Source organism: Callithrix jacchus, chromosome 5 (assembly GCF_049354715.1).
Source record: "Callithrix jacchus isolate 240 chromosome 5, calJac240_pri, whole genome shotgun sequence".
In the NCBI taxonomy this organism is placed as follows: Eukaryota; Metazoa; Chordata; class Mammalia; order Primates; family Cebidae; genus Callithrix; species Callithrix jacchus.
The window spans coordinates 82,743,585-82,769,489 of NC_133506.1; the positions used below are offsets into that span (position 1 = coordinate 82,743,585).

Consider the following 25,905-nt stretch of genomic DNA (forward strand, 5'->3'; position numbering starts at 1 on the left):
TTTTTTTTTTTTTTTTCCTCTTGCTCGGAAGTCTACGAAGACGCTTCCGGGTCACGCCGCGCCGCGTCCAGGAGTCATGTGATGCCAAGATGGCGGCGCCGCAGTAGCTGGATCCGGGTTGTGGCGTCCTATAAGCCGCGACGGTTTCTGCCCTCGGGCAGTGGGGGTCGGCAGCGCTTGGCTGACCCCTGCGGCGGCCCGCAGCATCGCTTTAAGCCTGGTTCAAAGACCGGGTTGTTGCTGTCGCTGTGGGTTCCAGGGAGTGCAGGTGACCTCGCTGCAGGTTTCTTGTGCTGGCTGCGCTCGCCGGAGGAAGAGAAGGGCAGTTGGGTCTGCAGCCTTGGCGTTCATGAGGCCTCCGAGAGCTCCGGAGGAGCTACAACTGAGGGGGCGGCTAGAGTTCGTCTTCGGGTGTGTGAGAAGCAGCCTAGGACCCTGGGTTGGGGGAGTCGCAAAGAAGGCCGCAAGGGCTTCACTTCCTTCTCCAGAGGCCCGCCGTCTGCGCGTCTATTAACATCGCATTCTTTCCCACTTCCTCTCAATGTTTTCTTCATATATCTGGAAATATGATCAGCGCCCCTGACGTAGTGGCCTTCACCAAAGAGGAAGAATATGAGGAAGAGCCTTACAATGAGCCGACCCTGCCTGAGGAGTACTCTGTGCCGCTCTTCCCCTTCGCCAGCCAGGGTGCTAACCCCTGGTCAAAACTATCCGGGGCCAAGTTCTCGAGGGACTTCATTCTTATTTCCGAGTTCTCTGAGCAGGTGGGACCCCAACCCTTACTGACCATCCCCAATGACACCAAAGTTTTTGGCACTTTTGATCTCAATTACTTCTCTCTGCGTATCATGTCTGTGGATTACCAGGCTTCCTTTGTGGGCCATCCTCCTGGATCTGCCTACCCCAAGCTGAACTTCGTGGAGGACTCCAAGGTGGTGCTAGGAGACTCCAAGGAGGGAGCCTTTGCATATGTGCACCACCTTACCCTATATGACCTGGAGGCCCGTGGCTTTGTGAGGCCCTTTTGCATGGCTTATATCTCTGCAGACCAGCATAAAATCATGCAGCAGTTCCAGGAGCTTTCCGCCGAATTTTCCAGAGCTTCTGAGTGCTTGAAGACTGGGAACAGGAAGGCATTTGCTGGGGAACTTGAAAAAAAGCTGAAAGACTTGGATTACACCAGGACAGTGCTGCACACAGAGACGGAGATCCAGAAGAAAGCCAATGACAAAGGCTTTTACTCATCTCAGGCAATTGAGAAAGCCAATGAACTGGCCAGTGTGGAGAAGTCCATCATTGAACATCAGGACCTGCTGAAGCAGATCCGCTCATACCCTCATCGGAAGTTGAAGGGGTCTGATTTGTGTCCTGGTGAGATGGAGCACACCCAGGATCAGGCCAACCAGGCATCCACTACCTCTAACCCTGATGAGTCTGCTGATACAGACCTTTACACCTGCAGACCAGCCTACACCCCAAAACTTATCAAAGCAAAGTCCAAGTGTTTTGACAAGAAGTTGAAGACCTTGGAGGAGCTCTGTGACACTGAATATTTCACCCAGACCCTGGCTCAGCTCAGCCACATTGAGCACATGTTCAGAGGAGACCTGTGTTACCTCCTGACCAGTCAGATTGATAGGGCACTTCTAAAACAACAGCACATAACAAACTTTCTCTTTGAAGACTTTGTGGAGGTTGATGACAGGATGGTGGAGAAACAAGAGAGCCTACTCTCTAAGCCCAGTCAAGACAGGCCGCCTTCCAGGTCTCTAGAAGAATGCCCAATTCCTAAAGTGTTAATTAGTGTTGGTTCTTACAAGTCCAGTGTGGAGTCTGTGCTGATCAAGATGGAGCAGGAACTTGGAGATGAGGAATACAAGGAAGTGGAGGTGACGGAGTTGAGCAGTTTTGAGCCCCAGGACTACCTGGATATGGATATGAAAGGGAGTATCAGTAGTGGTGAAAGCATTGAAGTCCTGGGCACAGAGAAATCCACCTCTGTGCTTTCTAAGTCTGACAGCCAGGCCAGCCTCACAGTACCATTGAGCCCCCAGGTGGTTCGGAGCAAAGCAGTCAGCCACAGGACCATCAGCGAGGACAGTATTGAAGTCCTCAGTACCTGCCCCTCTGAGGCCCTCATCCCTGATGACTTTAAGTCCAGCTACCCAAGTGCCATTAATGAAGAAGAATCATATGCAGAAGACAATGAGGGAGCCATCCACTTTGAGGCAAGCATGAGCCCTCCGGAGCTGGGTGAGACAGAGGAGGGCAGCGTGGAAAACACTGTATCACAAATAGACTCCTCCTGCTGTATTGGGAAGGAGAGTGACAGTCAGCTGGTGCTGCCCTCCACTCCAGCCCATACACACTCTGACGAGGATGGAGTGGTGAGCATCCCCCCACAGCGCCATAGGCAGAAGGACCAGGAGTTCCATGTTGACTTTTCAGTGGAAAATGCCAACCTTTCTTCCCAAGACAATAGTTATGAAGGGTTTCCTGCTTATGAGCTGGACCCGAGCCATCTGCTGGCTAGCCGGGACATCAGTAAGACCAGCTTGGACAACTACTCAGACACCACCAGCTATGTGAGCAGTGTCGCCTCCACCAGCTCGGACAGGATCCCCTCTGCTCATCCTGCCGGCCTGTCTTCCGATAGGCATAAAAAGAGGGTTGGCCAGAACGCCTTAAAATTCATCCGCCAGTACCCCTTTGCCCACCCAGCCATCTACTCCCTGCTCAGCGGGAGGACACTCGTGGTCCTGGGGGAAGATGAGGCCATAGTCAGGAAGCTGGTGACTGCACTGGCCATCTTTGTCCCCAGCTATGGCTGCTACGCTAAGCCGGTGAAACACTGGGCCTCCTCCCCTTTGCACATTATGGATTTTCAGAAGTGGAAACTTATTGGTTTGCAGAGGTAACTGGTTCCAGGTGGTGGGGAAGGGCCTTGGCCAAATACAGATGGGGCACATTGGTGTGGTGGAGCCAGAATCAGGAGGCCTGGCTTCTAGATGGGGCCCAGTCCTTACCACTGTGTTACTTTTGGCAAATCATTCCCCTCTCTGGTTTCCATTTCCTTGTCTGTCCTGTGAGGGGGTTGGAGTTCCTAGGTGGTTGCCAATCCCTATCTGTCCTCAGGCTGCGTCAGAATTATTAGGGAAAGTTTTTAAAATCATGGATTCCTGAGTCACACCTCTCGAGGGTCTGATTCAGTTGGTGTGAGTTAGCACATGGAATTTATCTATGGCCCTCGCCAGCCAGACTGCAGGAGGCATCCATCTGTAAAAGCAGAAGGCCCATCAGAAGGGACAGATGACTCTGGGGGCTCCCAGTAAGTGCTCCTTCACCCTTCAGAGCACATGCAGATGTTGGGCACTGGGAGCATCTGCCTCTGCTGTCCTGCAGAGGTGTGAGGTGAGGTGGGCAGCCGTGGGGAGCCCTGTACCCTTGAGGGTCCACTGAGGGTCCAGAAGTGGAATGGGATGGGCTACAGCTCACCCAAAGAATTCCTGGGGGAGGTGAGCAGTAGATGCCACCCTAAGGTATAAGATGAAACTTGTGGGCCGTGGCAGTTAGTGGGAGCAGTGGGTGGTCTGGGTCAGGTCCTGGTGCTGCCACCACTTGCTATGTGCATTTGGACCGGCCATCACCTTATTCATTCAGTCACCAAATCGTGTCGAACGCCTCTGAAGGGCTCGCGGGGCCCACCTGAGAGCCATCGGAAGGGTCCACATTTAGTGCATGTCCAAAGAGCACAGCCCAGTGCAGTGCTGGGCCCTGAGAAGCACTCGGAGGGTGGAACCGGCACTGACACAGGCAGGCAGACTGGGGCCCACCTGAGGCCAGGCTTTAAAATTCACAAGGAGAGATGTCTTGGCTGGTTGTGACCTACCTGTCCTCGGAGGTGTTGTGCTGCAGAGGCTCTGCCCTCCGAGCACCATAGCCCAGAAGTGCCCCTCCTCACCCAGGCCCCTCCTCAGATGATGGACTAGCTCTCAGGACCCTCACTTCAGACAACTAGGCTTGCTGGCCCTTGATTTTTTTTTCACTCTGCCTAGAAATGCTTGTAGTTAGCTCAGCCATCTGTGAGGACAAGAGATGGCTAAACAGCCAAGCTGGTCCCCTGTCATTTGTGGAGTTTTTTGTTTTGTGGGTTTTTTTTTTTTTTTTTTGAGACAGAGTCTTGCTCTGTTGCCCAGATTGGAGTGCAGTGATGCCATCTTGGCCAACTGTAGCCTCTGCTTCCTAGGCTCAGGTGTTTTTTGTGCCTCAGCCTCTCTAGTAGCTGGCATTATAGGTATGTGCCACCATGGCAGGCTAATTTTTGTATTTTTAGTAGAAACAGGGTTTCACCACGTTGGCCAGGCAGGTCTCAAATGATCCGCCCACCTCAGCCTCCCAGAGTGCTGGGATTACAGGCGTGAGCCATCACACCTGGTCCCACTGTCATTTTAATTGAACACCAGGGGTCATCGTATTGCTTACTAAGCAGCAGTTACAAGCCCAGACTGAAAAGCAGAGCTCGCTTCTGGCAGGAGAAAACGCTAGCCTAGCGTGTGTCTGAGGCCCTGGGTTGAGTCCTGGTTTGGCCACTTGCTAGCTAGGTGACCTTGCAAAAACTGCCACCTCATCCAGTCCTCTGTGTCCTCATCAGTGAAGAGGTATCCACCCATGGCAGGCGTGGGAAGTGCAGTGTGAGGCTGCAGTTGGGGTGCTGTATACCTGGGGGCTGGAAGCCTGGGGCTTGTCTTTTCCCATGTCATCTGGCCTCCTGAGGAGGAGCTTTATGGAAACAAGTGAATGAACAGTTACAATAGCCAGCATCTTCCAAAAGAAGTGTTGTCACCATTGGAGCAGGTGTCAGAGCTGCCTCAAGGGATGCTGGGCCTGAGAGCAGGTGTCCCAGCAGGGATAGAGGGGCAAAAAGTGGGAGGTGAGGCCTGGGTGTCCTGTGGCAGCAGCACCTGTGGAGCTGGATATGTGGAGCTTGCGAGGTGTTTGATTCTGGCCAGCCCCACTTTGGGGAGGTAAGAGTGAAGGCAGTAGAGAGAGCTAAGAAGGCCCCAGAACACAGGGGACCACACAGCATGGGTTAAGGAGAGCGTCTCACTGCCCTCGTGAGCTTTCTTAGATGTCAACCACTTGTAGGTCCCAGTTCTTCCACGCCTGTGGGATGCATGCAGTCCGTAGCCCAGTGCTGCCACTATGGTCAGGATGCGTGGCCTTTGTGTCTCAGCTATCCCATTTCTGTGACCTGGCTTTTGCCATGGTCTCCTATGCCCTCCTCAGTCCCTAGAGCCCACACTGCTTCTAAGGGCCCACTCTGAGGCAAACCCATGAACCCCCCAGGTCTTCCCAACTACGGCCTCTCTCAGGGAGAACGAGACCACGTCTCCCTTCACTTTGCTGTACTTGTGCACATTTCTTTTCTTCCCAATCAGACTGAGCTCATGAAGGACAGGAGTTCCAGTTCATTCTTCATTACAGGGTTAGCTTCCAGGGCAATGCTGGGATGTTATAGGTGCTCAGTAAATGATTGTTAAATACACAAAAAGATAAAACCTAGGAAGGAAAAAGTACTAGATTACCTTGGTCCCAAGTCACCATCAGTCCTTTTTACACAATACCTGTCTGACATAAGCTCCAAATATCCAGGCCCTAACAGGGCAGTCCCTGCTGCTCTGGGGAAGCTGCTCCAGGAGGGTATTTAAGGAACTGCTTCCCTCACTGAGTGAACACTGGCTTTTCCTGGCTCTGATGTGCCAGGCATTGGGGGCATGAGATGATGCAGTCCTAGGACTCTAGAATCCAGGAGCTTCTCTGTCCAGTGGAGAAGCCAGTGAACAAACAACAGTCACCCCACTGGTCAGTGCTAGGCTGAAAGTAGTGATGGTGATGACAGTGCCCACTGAGGGCCAGCACTGTCGTAAACACAACTCATTTTTTCTCCACAGCAACCCCATGAGGGATGTGTTAGTAGTAACTGGCCCATACAGTGACTCATGCCTGAAATCCCAAATCTTTGGGAGGCCAAGGCAGGAGGATCACTTGAGCACAGAAGTTCAAGACCAGCCTGAGCAACACAGCAAGCTTCCGTCTCTACAAAAAATTATCTGAGTGTGGTGGCATACGCCTGTAGTCCCAACTACTTGGGAGGCCAAGGTGGGAGAATTGCTTGAGCCCAGGAGGTGAAGGCTGCAGTGAGTCATGATCATGCCACTGCACTCCAGCCTGGGCAACAGAGCAAGACCCTATCTCTAAATAATAAATAAAAATAGTAGGAACTGTTATCTCCATTTCATAGGTGAGACTCAGAATGGTTAAGGAACTTGGCCAAGGTCACAGCAGGAAATCAGAGAAGATAAGGGAAGGCTGAATATGGTTTAAATTGAGCTAAGTACAAGAGGGAGAGAGAGGGTATTTCAGGCAGAACAAAGAGGTTTGTAATTTTGAGGTCCACTGAAAGCTTGCCATGGCTCCAAAAGAGAGTCCATTCAGCAGGAATTGGACCACAAAGGGCCTTGCTTTGTCGGTCACTTTGGTCCTGAGAGTGGTGAGGAGCCCTTTGAAGATCATGATGATCAGATTTGCCTTCCAGGAAGAGCTGGTGCATGCTGGCTGGGTGGGTGCTGACCTGAGGACAGGATGCCTCACCTCCCCAAGCTTCTGCCTCCACTTTTCCGGCCCTTGCCTCTCCTCCTGACCTTGGCCTGTATGTTTCAGAGTGGCCTCACCTGCTGGTGCCGGTACCCTCCATGCCCTGAGCCGCTACAGCCGCTACACGAGCATCCTGGACCTTGACAACAAAACCCTGCGCTGCCCCCTCTACAGAGGTACCCTGGTGCCCCGCCTGGCAGACCACCGCACACAGATCAAACGAGGCAGCACCTACTACCTGCATGTCCAGAGCATGCTCACCCAGCTCTGCTCCAAGGCTTTCCTCTACACCTTCTGCCACCACCTGCACTTGCCTACCCATGACAAGGAGACAGAGGAGCTGGTAGCCAGCCGCCAGGCGAGCTTCCTAAAGCTGACCCTGGGTCTGGTGAATGAGGATGTCAGGGTGGTCCAGTACCTGGCTGAGCTGCTGAAGCTGCACTACATGCAGGAATCTCCAGGGACCAACCACCCCATGCTCAGGTTTGACTATGTCCCCAGCTTTTTGTATAAAATCTGAGGTCGGTCCCAGCCAATGTGACCAAGACCTGTGACTCAGGGTGTGTGGGGGGTGGGGGTTGGATGACCAAACAGTTACCTGAGCTGGACTGTTTAGGTTTCTGGTGTCTGGCAGCATGGTTCCCACATGGTTCCTGGTAGCTTTCAAGTTGGATGTGGGCAGAAGTGGAGCCTGGCTCGCTCTAAAGGTGTCTGGAGGGATGGTGACAGCTACATTCAGCTCCCTGGTGAAGAGTGGCCCCTGGATGTGTAGGGGGCTTTGTTTTCTGAGGACTGGCAGCCAGAGCAGAAGGGAAGCCACCTTCCTTTGGTGGGGCAGGGTGAGGGCAGGAAGGCCAAAGCCTGATGGGAGGAGCACATGGGCCGTATTCAGCATCATTGGACACTTGAGTGGCAAAACAAGCACGGGTGGCAGCCGGGTAACTATTGTAGTTTGGTGGAAAACAGGAGGGCAGAACACCCATCACCACATTCAGTCCCAGGTGCAGCCCTTTATTTGGCCTCCTGGAGCCCACTGTCCCAGGGGAGGCCCTGGAACAGCCAGTGGGAGGGAGAAAGGCTGCCACTGTCTGAGTCATGAGAAACATGCAACCTTCTGGGCCTCAGGGCCACAGAGCATAAGCAGCACCCTGTCCCCTGTCCTTGCCACCTTACCAGGGAGAGAAATGCCTATGAGCGGGCCTTGGGACTCACTCCCCATGCTTAGTCGCCAGGAAGGAGCAGAGCATTCAGTAGTCCCAGTGTGAAGCGGCCCAGTGGCTCCTGCCGGCCAGAGCACGTAAGCACTGAGTATTCTCATCGGGAAGGTCTGCAGACCCGAGTGAACATGGCAGAGGCCATACTCCAGCTCTCACCCACGTAAACCTTTGTAACCACTTCACTACCTCTCACTGGGTCTCGTAGGCATGAGACAGTACGGTTCTGTTCAGTCAGCAGGTGCAGGTGGTTGGCCTGGCCAATGAGAACTCAGATGGCATGGATTTCCTGGATGAGCTCCCATGTGGCACTCTTCAGGTTCTGCCTCTGGGAGACTGTGTGCACCTCAGTCACCACAGCTCATGGCCATCCCCAGTTGAGTCCTCCTTCTGAAGACAATTGAGACTACAAAGGAGACACCCCCTGGTTCCTCCAGCACTGTCCAACTGATAGTGATCCCCTGCTGTCCTGAACCTCTTTAGGCAATGGCCACTGGTTTCTAGACAGAGGGTTTCTTGCAGCCTTGAAAATTTTATTTCCTAAGTGGGGATAGTTCTGGGTATTACTGCTTCTTTAATTTGTTCCACAAAAATTGTTTTGAAATGGACCTGAATCAGCCCTGGGTGTGTATCTGTGGCGCCTGTAGTACACCCTTGAGGTCATCACAGAGCCAGCCAGCTTCTCTTCTCATCAAGGAGGCAGAGACCCCTGGTGGAAGCCGAGAGTGACCAAAGAAGGCTTGCATCACATCACTCCAGTGGTTCCCTCCTAGTCCAAGTCCTTGATGTAAGGGATGGCCTGTTGGCTCCAGCCATTGGCTTCTGTTCAGGGTCCTTGCTCCCATCAGAGGTGTGTGATTTTGTTATTGGGGCTGCCATGGAGAACCTTTTGTGGCAGACGGTGCTGCCTACATCTCATCAGTTCTCTGAACCTGTGCCCATTGTGCATGTTCACAGACAGGAGAGTTGCCAGCGATGCCTTGGCAGGCTTTAAATGTGAAACGTCTGTTACTTGCACTAGAGACAGGCTACGCAGGGAGCCTGCTTCTCATCGTGGGCTCCCTTATCTGTTACGGCTCCTTCCCCTCCTATTCCAGATGCTGATTTGTTTTCTCACTGGCTGGCTAACTGCTGTCTACTTATGCCTCCAAGGCCATAACTGCAACATTTTTTCTGAGCAGGAAGGTCAGTAAGTGATCATTGGCACCACCACTGTGGTATTCCTATCACACCATCACAGAAATTCACAGCTCATACTCTTCTCACCTAAGAAACTTGGGAAAGGCTGATGAGTTTGGGGCAGATCCTGAATTGCAGCCACATTTGGACTTCTAGCAGCTGCAGCTTTGCACTCTAGAGGTCCTAAGTGAAGTCCACTTGGTGTATTTGCTGGCACACACCCTCAAGGGTGGTTCAGAAGGTCCTGAGACCTAAGGCAAGAGGTTGCTGGGGTGTGAACAGAACAGACTGTCTCAGGGACAGCCACAGAAGTAGGAAGCAGGGCAATCTCCCTCAAGGTGGTTCTTCATTAAGTATTAAGATGGCTTCATGACTAGTGTGTGAGCTCCCTGATTTATATATGAGTTAAAAACTAACTTTTCAATGTGGCAATTTCTTATTTTTTTTTTTAAGATGGGATTTCACCATAATGGCCAGGCTGATCTTGAACTCCTGACCTCAGGTAATCCACTCACCTCGGCCTCCCAAAATGCTAGGATTACAGGTGTGAGCCACCATGCTCAGCCAAATGTGGCAATTTCAAAGGATTACTTGAGGCTAAGTATGTTTCCTTTCAAAGGGATCTTAAAGTGGTTCTAGGACTGAGTCATAGCTTGGGCAGAGGCAGTTAGTTAACACTGGGAAGCCCTGCCCCTCCCTATGCCCACTCCATTCCGGGGAACTGAAACCTACTCTGAGTCTCACATCTCTAAACTTCAGTGGTGAGACCTATACCTATACAGTGGGACTGATCTCATCAACAATTTCATTTGAAGCTGGGCAGAGTGGCTCACGCCTGTAATCTCAGCACTTTGGGAGGCTGAGGCAGGTGGATCACTTGAGGTCAGGAGTTGAAGACCAGCCTGACCAACATGGTGAAACCCCGTCTCTACTAAAAATACAAAAAGAGTTAGCCAGGCCTGGTGGTGCGTGCCTGTAATCCCAGTTACTTGGGAGGCTGAGGGCCGGAGAATCGCTTGAACTTGGGAGGCAGAGGTTGCAGTGAGCCGAGATCGCGCCACTGCACTCCAGCCTGGGCAACAAGAGCAAAAACTACATCTCAAAAAACTTTTTTTTTTTTCATTTGAGGTATTTTCCAGTAGAAAGTAAGTTTTTAATGAAACCATTAAAAATAACACTTCCCAGAAAATAGATGACATCAGTGTCCCTGCTACTTCCTCAGTCCACTCTATTGCTTTGAGGGCCCAGGTACTGAAACTGGTTGTCTTGAGTTGTGTCAGCTTTTCCTCCAGTCCATTATCCCACTCCCCATTTCTGAAGCAGTCTAGGTTAAGAAACTAGTCAGGCAGGTAGCTGTGGACTGGTGATTTTCAGAAGCCCCACTTTAGAGATCAGGCCACATCTTTTTATATCGCACAGAACACATCAGCCTGAGCTGTGGCCTCACGCCTGTTTCCCTAGGAACATCACTGCTTTGGGATTTTAGAAATTGTGGCTTTTCCATATATCATTTACTCCAACAGGTGAAGTCACACACATTGCTCCTGAATGTGGAAATGGACCACAGTATCTTACCTTTCATTCCCCATCTGGCCTTTACCTTCTTTGCTTCAGTGGTTGAAAACAGTTGCTATATTCGAAGTAGAGTAGATTTCAACCTCACACAAATGACAAGTCTATTTCAGAATCCTAGGAAGGTCCACTGATTTCATCTCACATACTAGGGCGGCTGCAGTTGGAGGCTGAGAGCAGCCCTCTGCTCACTGAATGTCTTGCGTGCGCTGACTGCTGCCCATAGTGCCGAACATGCCCCATGGCCCAGACCTGGTGCTGCACGTTGAATCAGCATCTAGTTCTGCTGTCCTGTCTCTGTCTGCACAGCCGGTAACACTGTCTCAGCCAGGGGGTTTATCAGAAGGTGTGCAAGGCCTTTGGAGGAGCTAAGCCCCTATGGCGGGCAGTCTCCTTTATCTTCCCACCTCCCGGTGAAGCGCAGAAGACAGTGCCTGGGTTTGTGCTTTGAAGCAAACCAGCCAGCTTTCTGGTTTTGCCCCAATATTGTGATGGAACATAATAAAACTGGAGATACAGTTTTAACTCTGCAAGAAGGAAAAGGCCTCAAGTTTTTACTTCTGGCTGGAAAGCAAAACAAAACCAGTCTCAGCTGATAAGCCTGGGCAAACTAAGTTTTCCTGAGCCCATTTTCCTTGGAGTCCTGACCTAGTCTGGCCTTATGTAATTAGGTTTGGTTAAAGCTGTGAAAAGGAGGTAGGAGGGAATGGGAGTGTGGGGAAGGGGAGGGGCACTCTGCAGCTGATTAATCTGTTGGTAGGGGCCCAGCTTCCTGGGAGTGCTTATTCCGCCCCGCCCTGGAGTGTAGGCTGCATACAGCCCTGGAGGTAGCTTGTCTCGAACTGCAGAGGGGTCAGGCCCCTAAATTGAAGATCACTTTGGCAGCAGAAATGTAGGGACTGGCGGTTCACCCATAACTCACAGATTCTGCAGCAACTGCTCCACCTACAATACAGCAAATGCCAACAGGCTAGACCCCAGAGTGCAGGGGCTGCCACCTACAGGGTGGGACCACAGGGTGCCTCACCCATATTGTCTGTCACTAAATAGCTGGAGTCACAGATTGGATTGAGATAAATGCCACCTTCGACGTTGCAGTGAAAAGCATAGTCCTATGTGATGAATTCATGTGTTATTTTTTAAAAAGCTATTTTATTACTGCATGTTCCTGTCAGTCTTGTGAATGTGAGTCCCCACCACCACATGAGCAGCAGTCATTGCTGTGGCTGGTGCAGGAGTGCGATTGACACATGTGTGATAGCATCTCGTAGGTGTTGCACAAGAGTTAACCAGAGTCAATGCCAAACACATAGTATGAGAAGTGTACTTTTTAAGAAATTAATTTATTTGAGTTCAAATATTTTTGAAACATAAAAATTGGTTGTATTTTTTAAAGCTATAATTCTTGTAGACATTCTGTGGTTAAAAATTTGATTGTGCTTATTAAAAATGGTCATCTATGTTTTGCACTTCAGCTATGTGAAAATAAAGTTTCTTTGGGAAGGTGACATTTGGCTTCCTGATTATGGGAGGGAGTTGGTAGCAGGAAAGCCTGGTTGATTCTCACACCAGGATGGAGGGAGGAGAAGACCATTTCTACACCATTTTTTTTTTTAATCCACTAGAGAACAATGTACACCATATTTTTTAGCTACTGACAGCAAAACCTTCCTACCGTACAGGGTGCACCTTGTGTACACTTGGCTAACGTAGACTTCTGATTTACAATACATAGCAGAAGCTTCAGAGGCTAATTCAGTTCTCCTTTGGCATGCCACTGGATAACAAGACAGTAAGAGTGGCAGTGTTTCCAAGCTGCGGACATGGGCATTTCTTCTCTATTGCAGCAAGGTAGAGCAAAGCTCAGGGAGAGTAAAACGCTAGATTCTAATAGTTTTGCCCTACACCATGGTCTAAATGATTATGGCCAAGAGGCTAAACAGTATTTTAGTTGTATAGAATAATTATATCCAGCTGTGAGAAGGCCAGGTTCGAATTTAAATCCTTTAATTACCTGTCCCAGAGTTACTAACAATGAGACTTAAACAAATTTTGATTTGTGAAGAAAACTTGAAAAAAGTCCAAAAGAAACCCCCTCAAAGGGCCCAAGTAGTCAAGTCAATGGGTCCCCTGTGGAGCAGGTCATCCATCTCTCAAGGCGGAGGTCCTCCAGCAGACAGCTTCTTCTGTGGCACAGGCAAGTTCAGAGTGGGCCAATGGCTTTAGAAGTCGGGCACGCCAGGCAGAGGGAAGAGAGAAGCGAAGCTCTCGACCTCCTCCCGGAGAGCCTGCACGGCCCCCTTGTATTTATCCCCTGCCAGTCTCTCCTTGAACTCCTTCAGGGTGGCTCTGACACCAATGTCGCTCTGGATCTGCAGGGTTAGCTCTATCCCTGTGCCACAAGACACAAGTGAGTTACCCTGGGGTCACCCCACACTACACACCAGAGTGGGGCACAATGGCTGGGGGCCAAGGCACAGCTGTCAGAATGTCCCCCAGCTGGGGAGTGCGGCAAGGCATCAGGTCTCAATGTTCACCTCAGAAATTACTCTTGGATGCACCCACCCTTGGACAGATATCGTGGGCAGCCCAAATTTATAAACCTCTCAGACAAGGTGATTTACCTAAGTGGTTTTTGCTGGCTCCCGCCCCAGCACTCAGCCTTGGTGCAGAATTGTCTTTGGGTGGCAGGGTCTCAGCTACTCATCACAATCAGAAACTAAATACACACAATAAGATGTGGGAACTTTAGAAATTTTATCCTTACCTCTGTGAATAAAGTGGGCTACTTTTCCAAAGTCTTTTTCCAAAAGTCCACGGGACGTCAGTGCCGGTGTCCCCAGCCGCAGTCCACTGGGCCGTAGAGCGCTTCTGTCACCTACAAGATAAACGGGGCTCTGTCCCTAAGCCACACTCACCACTGTGACAATGGTGCATTTTAAAGGGACATGTGGGCAAAAGAGAACTGGCCTGAGGATACTGGTTTCTCTAGCAAATTCACTACAACTGATTCAGAAACTAAAGGTAGAACCCAAGGCACAAGTGGGTACAACCACATTTTGACCACTCTTACTTATTAGTATACAAAGTAGTCTGATGTGTCTCTTGTTCCTAAACATGAGGTTAATATCTGTCTGGGTCTGAAATGTGTCATCAATATTTTAACAACCCACAGAGAAATGCAGCCTTTGGATTCCAGAGGCCCTCATCTCCCTCATCTAATTAATGTACCACCTCCAAAGGCTCTACATCAGTCTTTTTGCTCCCTGGCAGGATCAGGGCCAAGCCCAAAGGCACAGCCAAGAGACAGCCAAGGTATGGTCCCCATCCCCACTCCAGCTGTTTTTTTTAGACTGAGTCTCATTCTGTTGCCCAGGCTGGAGTACAGTGGTGCAATCTCTACTCACTGCAACCTCTGCCTCCCGTCTTCACACAATTCTGCTGCCTCAGCCTCCTGAGTAGCTGGGATTATGGGTGTGCACCACCTTGCTCAGTTAATTTTTATATTTCTTTTTCTTTTTTTGAGACAGAGTTTTGCTCTGTCACCAGTCTGGAGTGCAGTGGCGCCATCTCAGCTCATTGCAACCTCTGCCTCCTGGGTTCAAGTGATTCTCCTGCCCCAGCCTCCCGAGTAGCTGGGACTACAGGCACACATTACCTAACACCCAGCTAATTTTTGTATTTTTAGTAGAGATGGTACAATTCAAGATGAGATTTTTAAAATAAAAATAAATTTAAAAATAGTAGAGACGGGGCTTCACCATTTTGCCAGGATGGTCTTGATCTCTTCACCTTGTGATCCGCCCACCTAGTGATCTGCCCGCCTTGCCCTCCCAAAGTGTTGGGATTACAGGTATGAGCCACCGCGGCTGGACAATTTTTGTATTTTTAGTAGAGAGGGTTTCACCATTTTGGCCAGACTGGTCTCAAATTCCTGACCTCAAGTGATCGCCTGCCTTGGCCTCCCAAAGTGCTGGGATTACAGGCGTGAGCACCTTGCCCAGCCCCCGCTCCAGTTTTTATCAGAGGTCTGTCCCCAGTGCCAATATCTTCATCAGCTACAACTTTGACCAGAAGAAATGCAGACGGAAGTGGAATGAAGAAGGCCAAGGATGATTCTCACCTGGGCAGGTGTTCTTGTTGCAGGCAATAGAACAGGCTTCCAGTACCTTCTCAGCCCTTCCACCATCTGTGCCTTTGGAACGGAGATCCACGAGGATCAAATGGTTGTCGGAACCACCTGGAAACAAAGTTGGACATATAGAAATGCAGGCTAATTCTATGCCGTGAAGGAGTCTCTCTGAGAAATGGAGGTGAGGGTGAGAGAGGCCAAAGCAGATGAGGTCAGGAAGGTAAGCACACTCACCACATGGCCTGGGATTCTAATCACCCACGAGAGATGCCCGGGCCTGAGAGTGTGAAAGGAAGGCCAGAGCACTATTGAAAGGCGTAACTGATCATACAGAAGAAGGCCTGACACTCCCCTGGGGAAGAGATAGTTTCCTTAGGCTGCCCCTGGCTTGTTTTCTCTGACAAATTGCTTGGGAAATTCCCTAACATTGAAGGCTCCCCAAAGGCAGCATGAGTATTGGGTAGTGGTTCAATTTACTGTGTTGGCAGGGTAAGGCACATGCTCACAGAGCACACTAGGTGCCAGACACTGTACTAGCCTGTGATGGGTTTTACCAGGATCCTGTGAGGCTGATGGTACTATCAAAATGGTAAGGTGACAACAGCAAGGCTAACAGGAGGTGACCAAGGTCACACAGGAGGATTCTATCACTTTGAACCTTCATTAAGCCGGGGTGTTGCCTTGGGTGCCGATGGTGCTCGGGCCTCTGCCTCTGAGCTGTATGCAGGATGCCTTTGAAGATGAGGGTGAGCTAGGGCTCCAGCTTGGCTCTGCAGCTCCACAGCTGTGCCCACCTACTTGCATTGTGGCTTTAGGCAGGCAGCTCAACATTGTGAAACCTCAGATCTTAGATGCTCATTTGTAACAAAAAGACCAGTCATTCACAGGGCTGTCATGAAGTTTAAGTCAGATACTGAATACAGTGTTTCTCACTTTGTCAGGCACAAAGGGGCATTCACAAGCATTATCTGCTTCAGCCGTGTGCATCAGGTCCTCAGAGGGCAGAATGACAATGACAAAGTCACCAGGGAGAGGGCAGGCCCATGCCATGAGATGCCCATGGTGTCAGGGACTATCGCCTAACCCCTCACAACTCCAAGGGTGGCTCCCAGACCAGCATCACCCAAGATCTGGTCAGAATCTGCATCACACCAGCAGCCCCAGGGGTGGTATGCACATCCAAGTTTGAGAAACAGGGACATGACCAGGTGGGGTGGCTCACACCTGTAAGCCCAGAACTTTGGGAGGCCGAGGCAGGCAAATCACAAAGTCAGGTTTGAGACCAGCCTCATCAACATGGTGAAACCCCATCTCTACTAAAATTACAAAAATTAGCCAGGTGTGGTGGCACCTGCCTGTAATCCCAGCTACTTGGGAAGCTGAGGCAGGAGAATTGCTTGAACCCTGGAGGCGGAGGTTGCAATGAGCCGAGATGGTGCCACTGCACTCCAGCCTGGGCAACAGAGCGAGACTCTGTCTCAAAAAACAAAAGAGAAACAGGGACCCACAGTGGTTCCTGTTTTGGACACCAGGAACTGGTTTTGTGAAAGACAGTTTTTTCATAGATAGCGTTGGGGGATGGTTTTAGGATGAAACTTCCACCTCAGATCATCAGGCATTAGATTCTCATAAGGATGCAGGTATAATCAGAGGGGGAAAAAAGGATAGTTTCTCAAAAGAGGCCCAACCTAGCTCCCTCACATGTGCAGTTCACAACAGGGTTCAGCTCCTATGAGAACTGAATGCTGCCACTGATCTGCCAGGAGACAAAGCTCAGGCAGCAATGATCTCTCCCCCACCTCACTTCTTGCTGTGCGGCTGGGTTCCTAACAGGCCACAAACCAGTACTAGTCTGGGGCCTGGAGGTTGGGGACTCCTGAGCAAAAGCACCCTGAAGGTCACAGTCCACACTAGGACTTCTTGGGCTTTATTATTTGAAGACATGGAGGATGACAGGAGAACAGAAAGAGGTAAAACATAAAAGCAGGTGTGGCCAGCACTACTGAGGACATGGCGCCGGCCAGGCCTTCCCCGCACGACTGAGGAGATGGCACTGGCCCAGTCTTCCCAGGACTGCTGCACACACAGGATTAGGTGGAAGCCCCCCTCCTTAGACCAGAGGGCCTGTAATCCCCATAAAGGGCAAAGGGCATGGTGCAGGGAGTGGGCACTTGGGTAAACACACAGCAGGACTCATATTCCTGGACCACACCACTGTTAGCACAATCGGCAGCCTCATGGGCCCAGGAATAAAGTTGCCCTTCCTCAGGAGGATTGAGTATACTGCCTGCCAAAAAAATGCCTTCTCCCTGTGGAAGCCTGCAGACTGTGAGGTGGATGGCACCCCAGCATGGGGCCCTGACCTGGGAAGTCCATCTGATTCACAGTCCATCGGCTCCATAATGTATAGATCCAAGCAAACATGGCTATATATAGCAAGCCAACTCCCCAGGAACATGCGGCAAACCAGGAGGCCCCACTCCCAGTGGGGAGAGCTGCACCCCCAAGTAGTGAACACAGTGCAAAGCATCACCACAGACCACAGAGTCCTGGCTCTGCCACCTGGTGTGTGACCACTACAGCCCAGCCTCTCTCAGGTGAGCCTCATGCAGTCCTCATGCTGGTGACCAATGGCAGACACTATTCCCATATCTGTGGCTCACCCAAAGGGGCAGCTGGCTGGCCTGAGGCAGGGGGAGGCTTTCCAGCTGGAGGTGAGGCTGACCTCCTCCCAAGGTGGTCCCATCATTGCAGCTCCAGCAGCAGTGCCTGGGCCACATCCTGGGTGGACAAACTGAGGAGTAAGCCTTAATGCAACCACAAGAACAGGGTGTCTGTACCTGAGACTATTTTGTAGCCTAGCTCTGTCAGTGCCTCAGACAGAGCCCTGCAGTTGGCCACCACCTGGTGCTGATAAACTTTAAATTCCAGAGTCATAGCTTGCTTCAGGGCCACAGCAACCCCTGGACAGGAAGAGACAATGGGTCAGGAGGCTAGGATAGAATCATAGACAGACGATGAATCCAACAACATTCCTGTTTACCCTCAAGCTTCCTTGCTTTTCCATGGCCCCCCCCTTGCTTTTGGGGTTAGATTACATTTTCTTCCAAAATGACATATTTAAACAATTTTTAAAACTTATTATTTTATTTTGTTTTATTGAGATGGAGTTTCACTCTTGTTCACCAAGCTGGCATGATATAGCCTCACTGCAACCTCCGCCTCCCAGGTTCAAGTGATTCTTCTGACTCAGCCTCCCAAATAGCTGGGACTACAGGCACATGTCACCATACTCAGCTAATTTTTTTGGTATTTTTAATAGAGACAGGGTTTCACTGTATTGGCAAGGCTGGTCTTGAACTGACCGCAAGTGATCTGCCCGCCTCAGCCTCCCAAAGTTCTGGGACTACAGGCATGAGCCACCATACCCAGCCAAAAAATTTTTTTATTTTTATATTTTTGAGACAGGGTCTCACTCTCATTGCCCACGCTAGAGTGCAGTGGCATGATCACAGTTCACTGCAGCCTTGACTTCCTGGGTTCAGATGATCCTCCCATCTCAGTCTCTGGAGTAGCTGGGACTACAGGTATGTTCTACTACACGTGGCTAAATTTTTTTTTTTTTTTTTTTTGAGAAAGAGTCTTGCCCTGTCTCCAAAGCTGGAGTACAATGGCACAATCTCAGCTCACTGCAACCTCCACCTCCCAGAGTTCAGGCAATTCTCCTGCCTCAGCCTCCCGAGTAGCTGGGGTTACAGGTGCCTGCCACCACACCCAGCTAATTTTTGTAGTTTTTAGTAGAGATGGGGTTTCGCCATGTTGGCCAGGTTGGTCTCGAACTCCCGACCTCAGCTGATTCGCCCACTGTGGCCTCCCAAAGTGCTGGGATTACAGACGTGAGCCACCACACTTGGCCAAGTTTTTTTTTTTTTTTTTTTGAGAGATGGAGTCTCACTCTATTGCCCAGGCTGGAGTGCAGTGGTGCGATCTTGGCTCACTGCAACCTCCACCTCCCAGGTTCAAGCGATTCTCCTGCCTCAGCTTCCCGAGTAGATGGGAGTACAGGCATGCACCACCACATCCAGCTAATTTTTGGATTTTTTTTTTTTTTTTGAGATGGAGTTTCGCTGTTGTTACCCAGACTGTAGTGCAATGGCACAATCTCGGCTCACCGCAACCTCCGCCTTCTGGGTTCAAGCAATTCTCCTGCCTCAGCCTCCTGAGTAGCTGGGACTATAGGCGCGCACCACCATGCCCAGCTAATTTGTGTATTTTTAGTAGAGACGGGGTTTCACCTTGTTGACTAGGATGGTCTCGATCTCTTGACCTCGTGATCCACTTTTGGAGGCCGCGGCCTCCCAAAGTGCTGGGATTACAGGCTTGAGCCACTGCGCCCGGCAATTTTTGGATTTTTTAGTAGAGACAGGGTTTCACTATATGTTGACCAGGCTGGTCTTGAACTGACTTCATATGATCTGCCTGTCTTGGGTTCCCAAAGTGCTGGAATTACAGGCGTGAGCCACAGTGCTTGTCTATGCCTAGCTATTTTTTTTATATTTTTAGTAGAGATCAGGTTTCTCCATGTTGGCTGGCTACTCTCAAATTCCTGGGCTCAAGTGACCCGCCTGCCTCAGCCTCCCAAAGTGCTGGGATTATAGGCATGAGCCACCACGCCTGGCCAATATGCTTCTCTCTGAGGAACTGCTGTTGAGGTAACCTTTCCCTGAGCATGGAAGTTCTGTGCTAGCATTACCACAGCAAAGCTGTTAAGCAAGATAGATTTGACATCCTTTTTAATTTGGTGTGTGAAAATGATTACTTGGCGGCCCTAAGAGTTGATGCTCTAATGTCAGATTATGCAGCTCTCTCAGATCAGAGCACAGGGAGGAGGGCAGCCTTCGTCCTAACCGCACCATTCAGACTCATCTGGTACCTCATGTTCAGTCCTGAGGGCTGCTTCAAGGGACACAGAGAATGGAGGACAAGGAGAACCCCTGGGCCTGCATCCCACAAAGCCTCCAATCAGTACTTGTGAAAACAACCGGAAAGGGTGGCTGGGTGCAGTGGCTCACGCCTGTAATCCCAGCACTTTGGGAGGCTGAGGCGGGTGGTTCATGAGGTCAAGAGATCGAGACCATCCTGGCCAACATGGTGAAACCCCATCTCTACTAAAAAAAAAATACAAAAATTAGCTGGGCATGGTGGCGTGCGCCTGTAGTCCCAGATACTCAGGAGGCTGAGGCAGGAGAATTGCTTGAACCCAGGAGGCAGAGGTTGCAATGACCCAAGATCGCGTCACTGCACTCCAGCCTGGTGCCTGGTGACAGAAGGAGACTATGTCTCAAAAAAAAAAAAAACGGAAAGGGTATCCAGAGCAGCTGGGGATGGGGTGATCTCTGCATCCCAGAGTTGAAGCAGCCATGGGTGCTGAGTGTGTAGGTGTGATGAGCAAACATGAAAACACACCTGGGACTCCAACTCCTCCCACCCCCTTATGCCTAATATCTCTGGATCGCTGCTGTCCACAGGATCCTTTCTAGAAGTACTTGTACGTCTCCTGACTGAGAAGCTATACCTTCATCCTGAGCCCCTTAGCAGGAATGAGCTCTACCAATGTCCTTTTCCCACAAATGCAGTGGGACAACTCTTGAGTCATCACAAATGTCCTAAGCTACTTGTCCAAACAAAAAAAAGAACAAGTCAATGAGAACTTGCTGGGCAGTCATGGAATCTGACTCAGGAGTCACTGATGTGGCACTGGTGCAGGGTGTGAGGGTCAGACACAGGAGCCTCCACCCCCACAGGCCAGGTCCATCAAGGGCAAAGGGGCTCATTGTGTAAGGTTTGGACCCCAATCTCTCTCACCTGTGCTTTGTCCTCTTCTAACTGTCATATTTCTTCCTGAAGAGGGCTCCACATACTTTACAAAACCCGGCCTGACTCACAGTTTTGCCTCTGGGTGCCTGTACGCTTAGAGTGGACGCCATTCCCTCCTGTCCCCACCTTAGGCTAATCTTTTGTGTTAGGATCTCCTGGACAGAGACAGTCCTCCAGCTCCTTCCCCAGCATGGAAGTCCTGGCATGTGATTTTGGAGGACAGGTGAGATGGGAATTAGGGGCCCCAGGATGAGCAGAAGCAGATGATGTTTTACCAGCAATGGCATGGTTGTGGGGACCTCCCTGCAGGCCAGGGAATACAGCAGAGTTGATGAGAGACTCTAGGTTGTACAGAATCTCTTTGCCAGTCTTGGGATCCACACTTTGCACTCCTAGAGGAATAAAAACATCAGAATGGGATCGTATGGGCAGTCCCTCTGTTTCTTTTTTTTTTTTTTTTAGGCTCAAACCCACACTGGCCAGGGTAGTATTGAGCACAGGCCTGGCCTTTACTCCTGGCATGGAGAACTGGTTTGTAACACAGTGGAGCAAAGGGGACCCTAGTCACCTGAGGCAGACCAGCATCCTTATTCTTTGGAAATGAAGACATCAGGGATGACTCTGGCTGGAATGCTGGTTTTAGCACCTCAGCTGTCCACCTGCCTCCTCTGATGGCATCTCTTCTTAACAACATGACTATAACACGGCCTTAAAAATGAAAGGACAGAAATTTCCCTCCACTAATGTTGTAACCAAGAATTTGCCCTGGACATACTTCCTTAAAGAAATGTTCATGTGAGGCCGGGCGCAGTGGCTCATGCCTATAATCCCAGCTCTTTGGGAGGTAGAGGTGGGTGGATCACGAGGTCAAGAGAATGAGACCATCTTGGCCAACATGGTGAAACCTTGTCTCTACTAAAAATACAAAAATTAGCTGGGCATGGTGGCACATGCCTGGAGTCCCAGCTACTCGGGAGGCTGAGGCAAAAAGAATCGCTTGAACCGCTGGGCACGGTGGCTCATGCCTGTAATCCCAGCACTTTGGGAGGCTGAGGCGGGCAGATCACAAGGTCAGGAGACCGAGACCATCATGGCTAATACGGTGAAACCCCGTCTCTACTAAAAATACAAAAGATTAGCTGGGCATGGTGGCACACACCTGTAGTCCCAGCTACTCGGGAGGCTAAGGCAGGATAGTTGCTTGAACCTGGCAAGTGGAGGTTGCAGTGAGCCGGGTTTGCGCCACTGCACTCCAGCCTGGGCAACAGAATGAGACTCCATCTCAAAAAAAAAAAAAAAAAAAAAGAAATGTCCATGTGTCCAGGTGCAGCAGCTCACGCCTGTAATCCCAGCACTTTGGGAAGCTGAGGCAGGTGGATCAGCTGAGGTCAGGAGTTCAAGACCAGTCTGGCAACATGGTGAAATCCCATCTCTACTAATAATACAAAAATTAACTGGGCATAATGGTGGGCACCTGTAATTCCAGCTACTTGGGAGGCTGAGGCAGGAGAATTGTTTAAACCTGGGAGGTGGAGGTTGCAGTGAGCCAAGATTGCACCATTGCACTCCAGCCCAGGCGACAAGAGTGAAACTCTGTCTCCAGGAAAAAAAAAAAAGGAAAAAGAGAAAAAAGAAATGTCCATGTAATCCCAGCACTTTGAGAGGCAGAGGTGAGAGGCTCGCTTGAACCCAGGAGTTTGAGACCAGCCTGAGCAACAAAAGGAGACCCCAAGTCCACAAAAAAAAAATTAAAAAATTAGCAAGGCATGGTGGCACACACCTGTGGTCCCAGCTACATGGGAGGGTGAGGTGAAAGAATTGCTTGGGCCCAGGAAGCTGAAGCTACAGTGGGCTTTGATTGTACCACTGCACTGTAGCCTGAGTGACAGAATGAGACCCTGTCCCCAAAAATAAAATTTAAAGCATTCCCAAGATGACTGTGTTGAAGGAGCCAATGCTCATCTGGCTACTTATGGAGAATAAGGTTCCTTTCTGAGAAAAAGTTAACCATCAATAATAGCTACTATTCAGTAATAATCAGTAACAATTAACATCAATTTAGAGCTTTTAGTGAGCCAAGAACTGCTCTGATCACTTTACATAAATTCATTTAATCCTCAAAACAGCAATCCAAAGGGACAGGTACTATTACTACAGTCCCCACTCTGGTGAGGAAATGAGGCGCAGAGAGGCTGCACAACTAGCCCAAGGTCACACAGTGAGTGTGCGGCAGAGCCAGTATTTGCTCTGATAGGCTGGCTCCAGAGTCCCTCAGCACTGGGTGAAATGAATGACATCAACACACAGTAGGGGAAAAACAAATGAAACAAATGTCTCCTGGGTGGGTGGGAATGGCTACCTGCCTCAGAAACATCAGCACAGCTAAAAACAGTCCTTAGAGGAGCAGAAAGGCAACGGGGTGTTGAGAAGCTGTGGGGTCATGTGGCTGTGTCTAGTTCCAGCCAGGGGCTGGGCAAGGAAACCCTGCATCGGGTAAGAGTAATGTAGTCACCAGAGGGCTGGTGTCTCTGCTGATGCAAGATTGGCACGTCAGTTCTCACCACAGGTTAAATGATGACCTGACCACTAACAGGCTTTCCCAGGTATGGAAATTCAAAAATAAAGGGAATGCTTAGGGGCAAATTATAAGGTGATGGAAAGAAAAACCTTCACTAAAATGCTATTCATGTTTATACATTCATGTCTTCTAGTTTGACTACTGTGAGGCTTTCTCTTTGAGAAGCATGATGGACCATTGTAAGTTCACCAGAATAATGCAGCCTTATGAGGCTTCCGAGTAGCCCCCAGTCAGCCATGTATTCTCCTTTCATTCCTTCCCCTGCCTCTTGAGGGGAAGATTAGTTGAGCAAAAGGACATTGGCAACCAGCACCATCCTAACACCTGGTGGTTGCTGATCCCCTTCCTGTGCTCCTAGGACCTGGATGCATAAAGGTGAAGCAGGAGCTGTGGCTGAGGGCTTCCTTCTGGATCCTTTCTGCAAAGCTTGTCACTCCTCCTTCCTAAGCAGCTCTTTAAGGGACTGAGATCTTAAAATCTTCAAAGGATCCTGGGTCAGAGTTTTTCCCAGCTCCCTCAACTGAATCTGAACCCCCACAGGAGAAATGTAAACCACGGTACCCATCTGTACCCAACACTTGGTAGCACACCTTTCCTGTAGAAGATCATGCCAGCTCGGCAGCCTCGCAGGGTCTTGTGAGTGGTGGTGGTCACCACGTGGCAGTGTTCAAATGGGGAGGGCACCACGCCAGCCACCACCAGCCCGCTGATGTGTGCCATGTCCGCCATGAGATATGCCCCATTCTCATCTGCAATCTTGCGCAGGCGGGCATAGTCCAGGTTTCGGGAGTAGCAGCTGGTTCCTGAGACAGCAAAGGTGACACGGCTGCATCAGAGATGTCCATGGGCCAGCTGAGTCGGCTTCACAGAGTGGCCCCTAGATACACGGATCTGAAAGCCCAGATTTTTTCCCCTAAAATCTCAGAGCATAAATGGAGAATGCCCTCAAAAAGCATCTCTGTGTTAAGCAACCACTCTGTCTGACTCTTCAACGTCTTGGTGGTTGAGATGGCTCCAACTACTACTGCCAACCCAGTCAGGGCCTCACATTTCTAGATGCTTCTCTGAGAACAGTCTCAGATCTTAATCCACATAGCACAAAGAGCAGCAAACACACATCTGTATCCTGAAAGAAACTAATCTATGTGGACCCCAGAAACTCAGTTATTCAGGGCAGAAACTAGCAGTGGGCTCAACAGGGTAGGAACATCTTTACATCCTCATTCTGTAAAAGGCACCAGGCTACTGGTGAACAAAGTCACTTTCTATGCCACGCGTCACCTGCGATGATCAGCTTCGGGTGGAAGAGGCGGGCGTTCTCCTCCAGCTGGTCATAGTTGATGTAGCCAGTGTCTGGGTTCACCTGTGGAATGTCAGGGAGTCAGGTTCAGGCTGCTTCCTCCAGCCGCACCTGCCTCCTTCCTCCCGCTTGAACTCGCTCCACCCGCCATGACAAGAGGAACGATATCCTAGATGAGGACTTGAGGGTGAGACAGGATACTGATGTGTTCAGCCTGTTCAAGCAAGTACAGCTCGCAGACCCAGGAGGCCCCACGGAGTCCCAGGGTTTTAGTGAGCCCTGCTGCTGGGGCACTACCCCCTGAGAAGGAACCAAAAAGCACTTGCAGAATGAAACAGAAGCAAGAGGACCACACAACGCAGACCAAAACAGTTACCTTCAGGAACAAGGCCAAAATGCCTGCTAATACCAATTCTATTCCAAGTATAATGAGGCAAGAAAAAGAAACAAAAGGTGTAACAATTAGGAAAGAAGAAATTTTAAACCTGACATGACACACAGACAACACAGTGTACCTAGAAAATCAAGATGCTAGGGGTAAACTGTTAAAATAAGCAAATTTAGAAAGGTCACTGGATACAGCACTGAAAAAAACAGTAATTATAAAAACACAAGGAAGATAGAAAATGAAATTTAAATAACATTATATTAGCATCAAAAACCATAAAAGGAAAGATATACCAGACCTCTACACAAGACATCATTGCTTTGTGTATGTTTTTTTTTTTTTGAGATGGAGTCTCGCTCTGTTGCCTAGGCTGGAGTGCAGAAGTGTAATCTTGGCTCACTGGAACCTCTACCTCCAGGGTTCTCCTGCCTCAGCCTCTTGAGTAGCTGGGACTACAGGCGCTTACCACCACACCTGGCTAATTTTTGTATTTTTAGTACAGACAGGGTTTCACTATGTTGGCCAGGCTGGTCTCGAACTCCTGACCTTGTGATCCGCCCACCTTGGCCTCCCAAAGTGCTGGGATTACAGGTGTGAGCCACCGCGCCCAGCTGCTTTGTGTATTTTGTGTCATAAAATGCCTGACAAATTATAATAATTAAGGCAGCATGCATTTGTGGAAGGGCACAGCATCTGGATTAACAGAAGAGAGCCTAGAAGCAGAAACACACATGACATAGGTCATCGGATCCATGTCAATGTTGATGCCGCAGTGCGGTGGGGAGAGGATGTCCTCTTCAATCAATGGCACTAGACCAACTGGGCATCCATTTTGACAAAAATGTTATCTGGATGCCCACCTCACCCACACAAAGAAATCAATTCCAGATTCAGCAATCCACACTTCTGAATATATATCCTAAGAACCTGAAATCAGTATGTCAAAGAGACATGTGCACTCCCATGTTCACTGCAGCACTATGCACGATAGCCAAGTTATGGAATAAACGC

The 25,905-nt window shown here is 50.0% G+C and overlaps 2 protein-coding genes across 7 annotated transcripts in view; one reads left to right on the forward strand and one right to left on the reverse strand.

Annotated features, from left to right (window-relative positions):
* Positions 1-76: 76 nt before the first annotated feature.
* Positions 77-12,127, forward strand: SMCR8 (SMCR8-C9orf72 complex subunit). The gene is made up of 2 exons (XM_002747859.7): positions 77-2,914; positions 6,721-12,127. Exons 1-2 carry the CDS (start codon positions 567-569, stop codon positions 7,172-7,174), a joined length of 2,802 nt encoding a protein of 933 aa, XP_002747905.4. The 5' UTR covers positions 77-566; the 3' UTR covers positions 7,175-12,127.
* SHMT1 (serine hydroxymethyltransferase 1) overlaps positions 11,944-25,905 on the reverse strand; it is a 42,210-nt gene continuing 28,248 nt past the window's right edge. For 4 of the 6 annotated variants that reach the window (XM_035300167.3, XM_035300166.3, XM_035300164.3 and 1 more), the window contains 7 exons: positions 24,488-24,569; positions 23,797-24,009; positions 20,904-21,020; positions 17,592-17,714; positions 14,743-14,859; positions 13,387-13,497; positions 11,944-13,011 (listed from right to left, as the gene is read on the reverse strand). In XM_035300167.3, coding sequence (XP_035156058.1) covers positions 12,842-13,011; positions 13,387-13,497; positions 14,743-14,859; positions 17,592-17,714; positions 20,904-21,020; positions 23,797-24,009; positions 24,488-24,569 — 933 coding nt within the window. In that variant the 3' untranslated portion in view covers positions 11,944-12,841. The remainder of the gene's footprint in view (positions 13,012-13,386; positions 13,498-14,742; positions 14,860-17,591; positions 17,715-20,903; positions 21,021-23,796; positions 24,010-24,487; positions 24,570-25,905) is intronic. The other 2 variants (XM_035300163.3, XM_078373119.1) reach the window with 2 other exon arrangements.

Excerpts from the sequence above, each read along its gene's own strand:
- SMCR8 (XM_002747859.7), top strand. The coding sequence starts at position 567 with ATGATCAGCGCCCCTGACGTAGTGGCCTTCACCAAAGAGGAAGAATAT. Across the intron at positions 2,915-6,720 it reads AAACTTATTGGTTTGCAGAG|AGTGGCCTCACCTGCTGGTG; the intron begins GTAACTGGTTCC and ends TGTATGTTTCAG.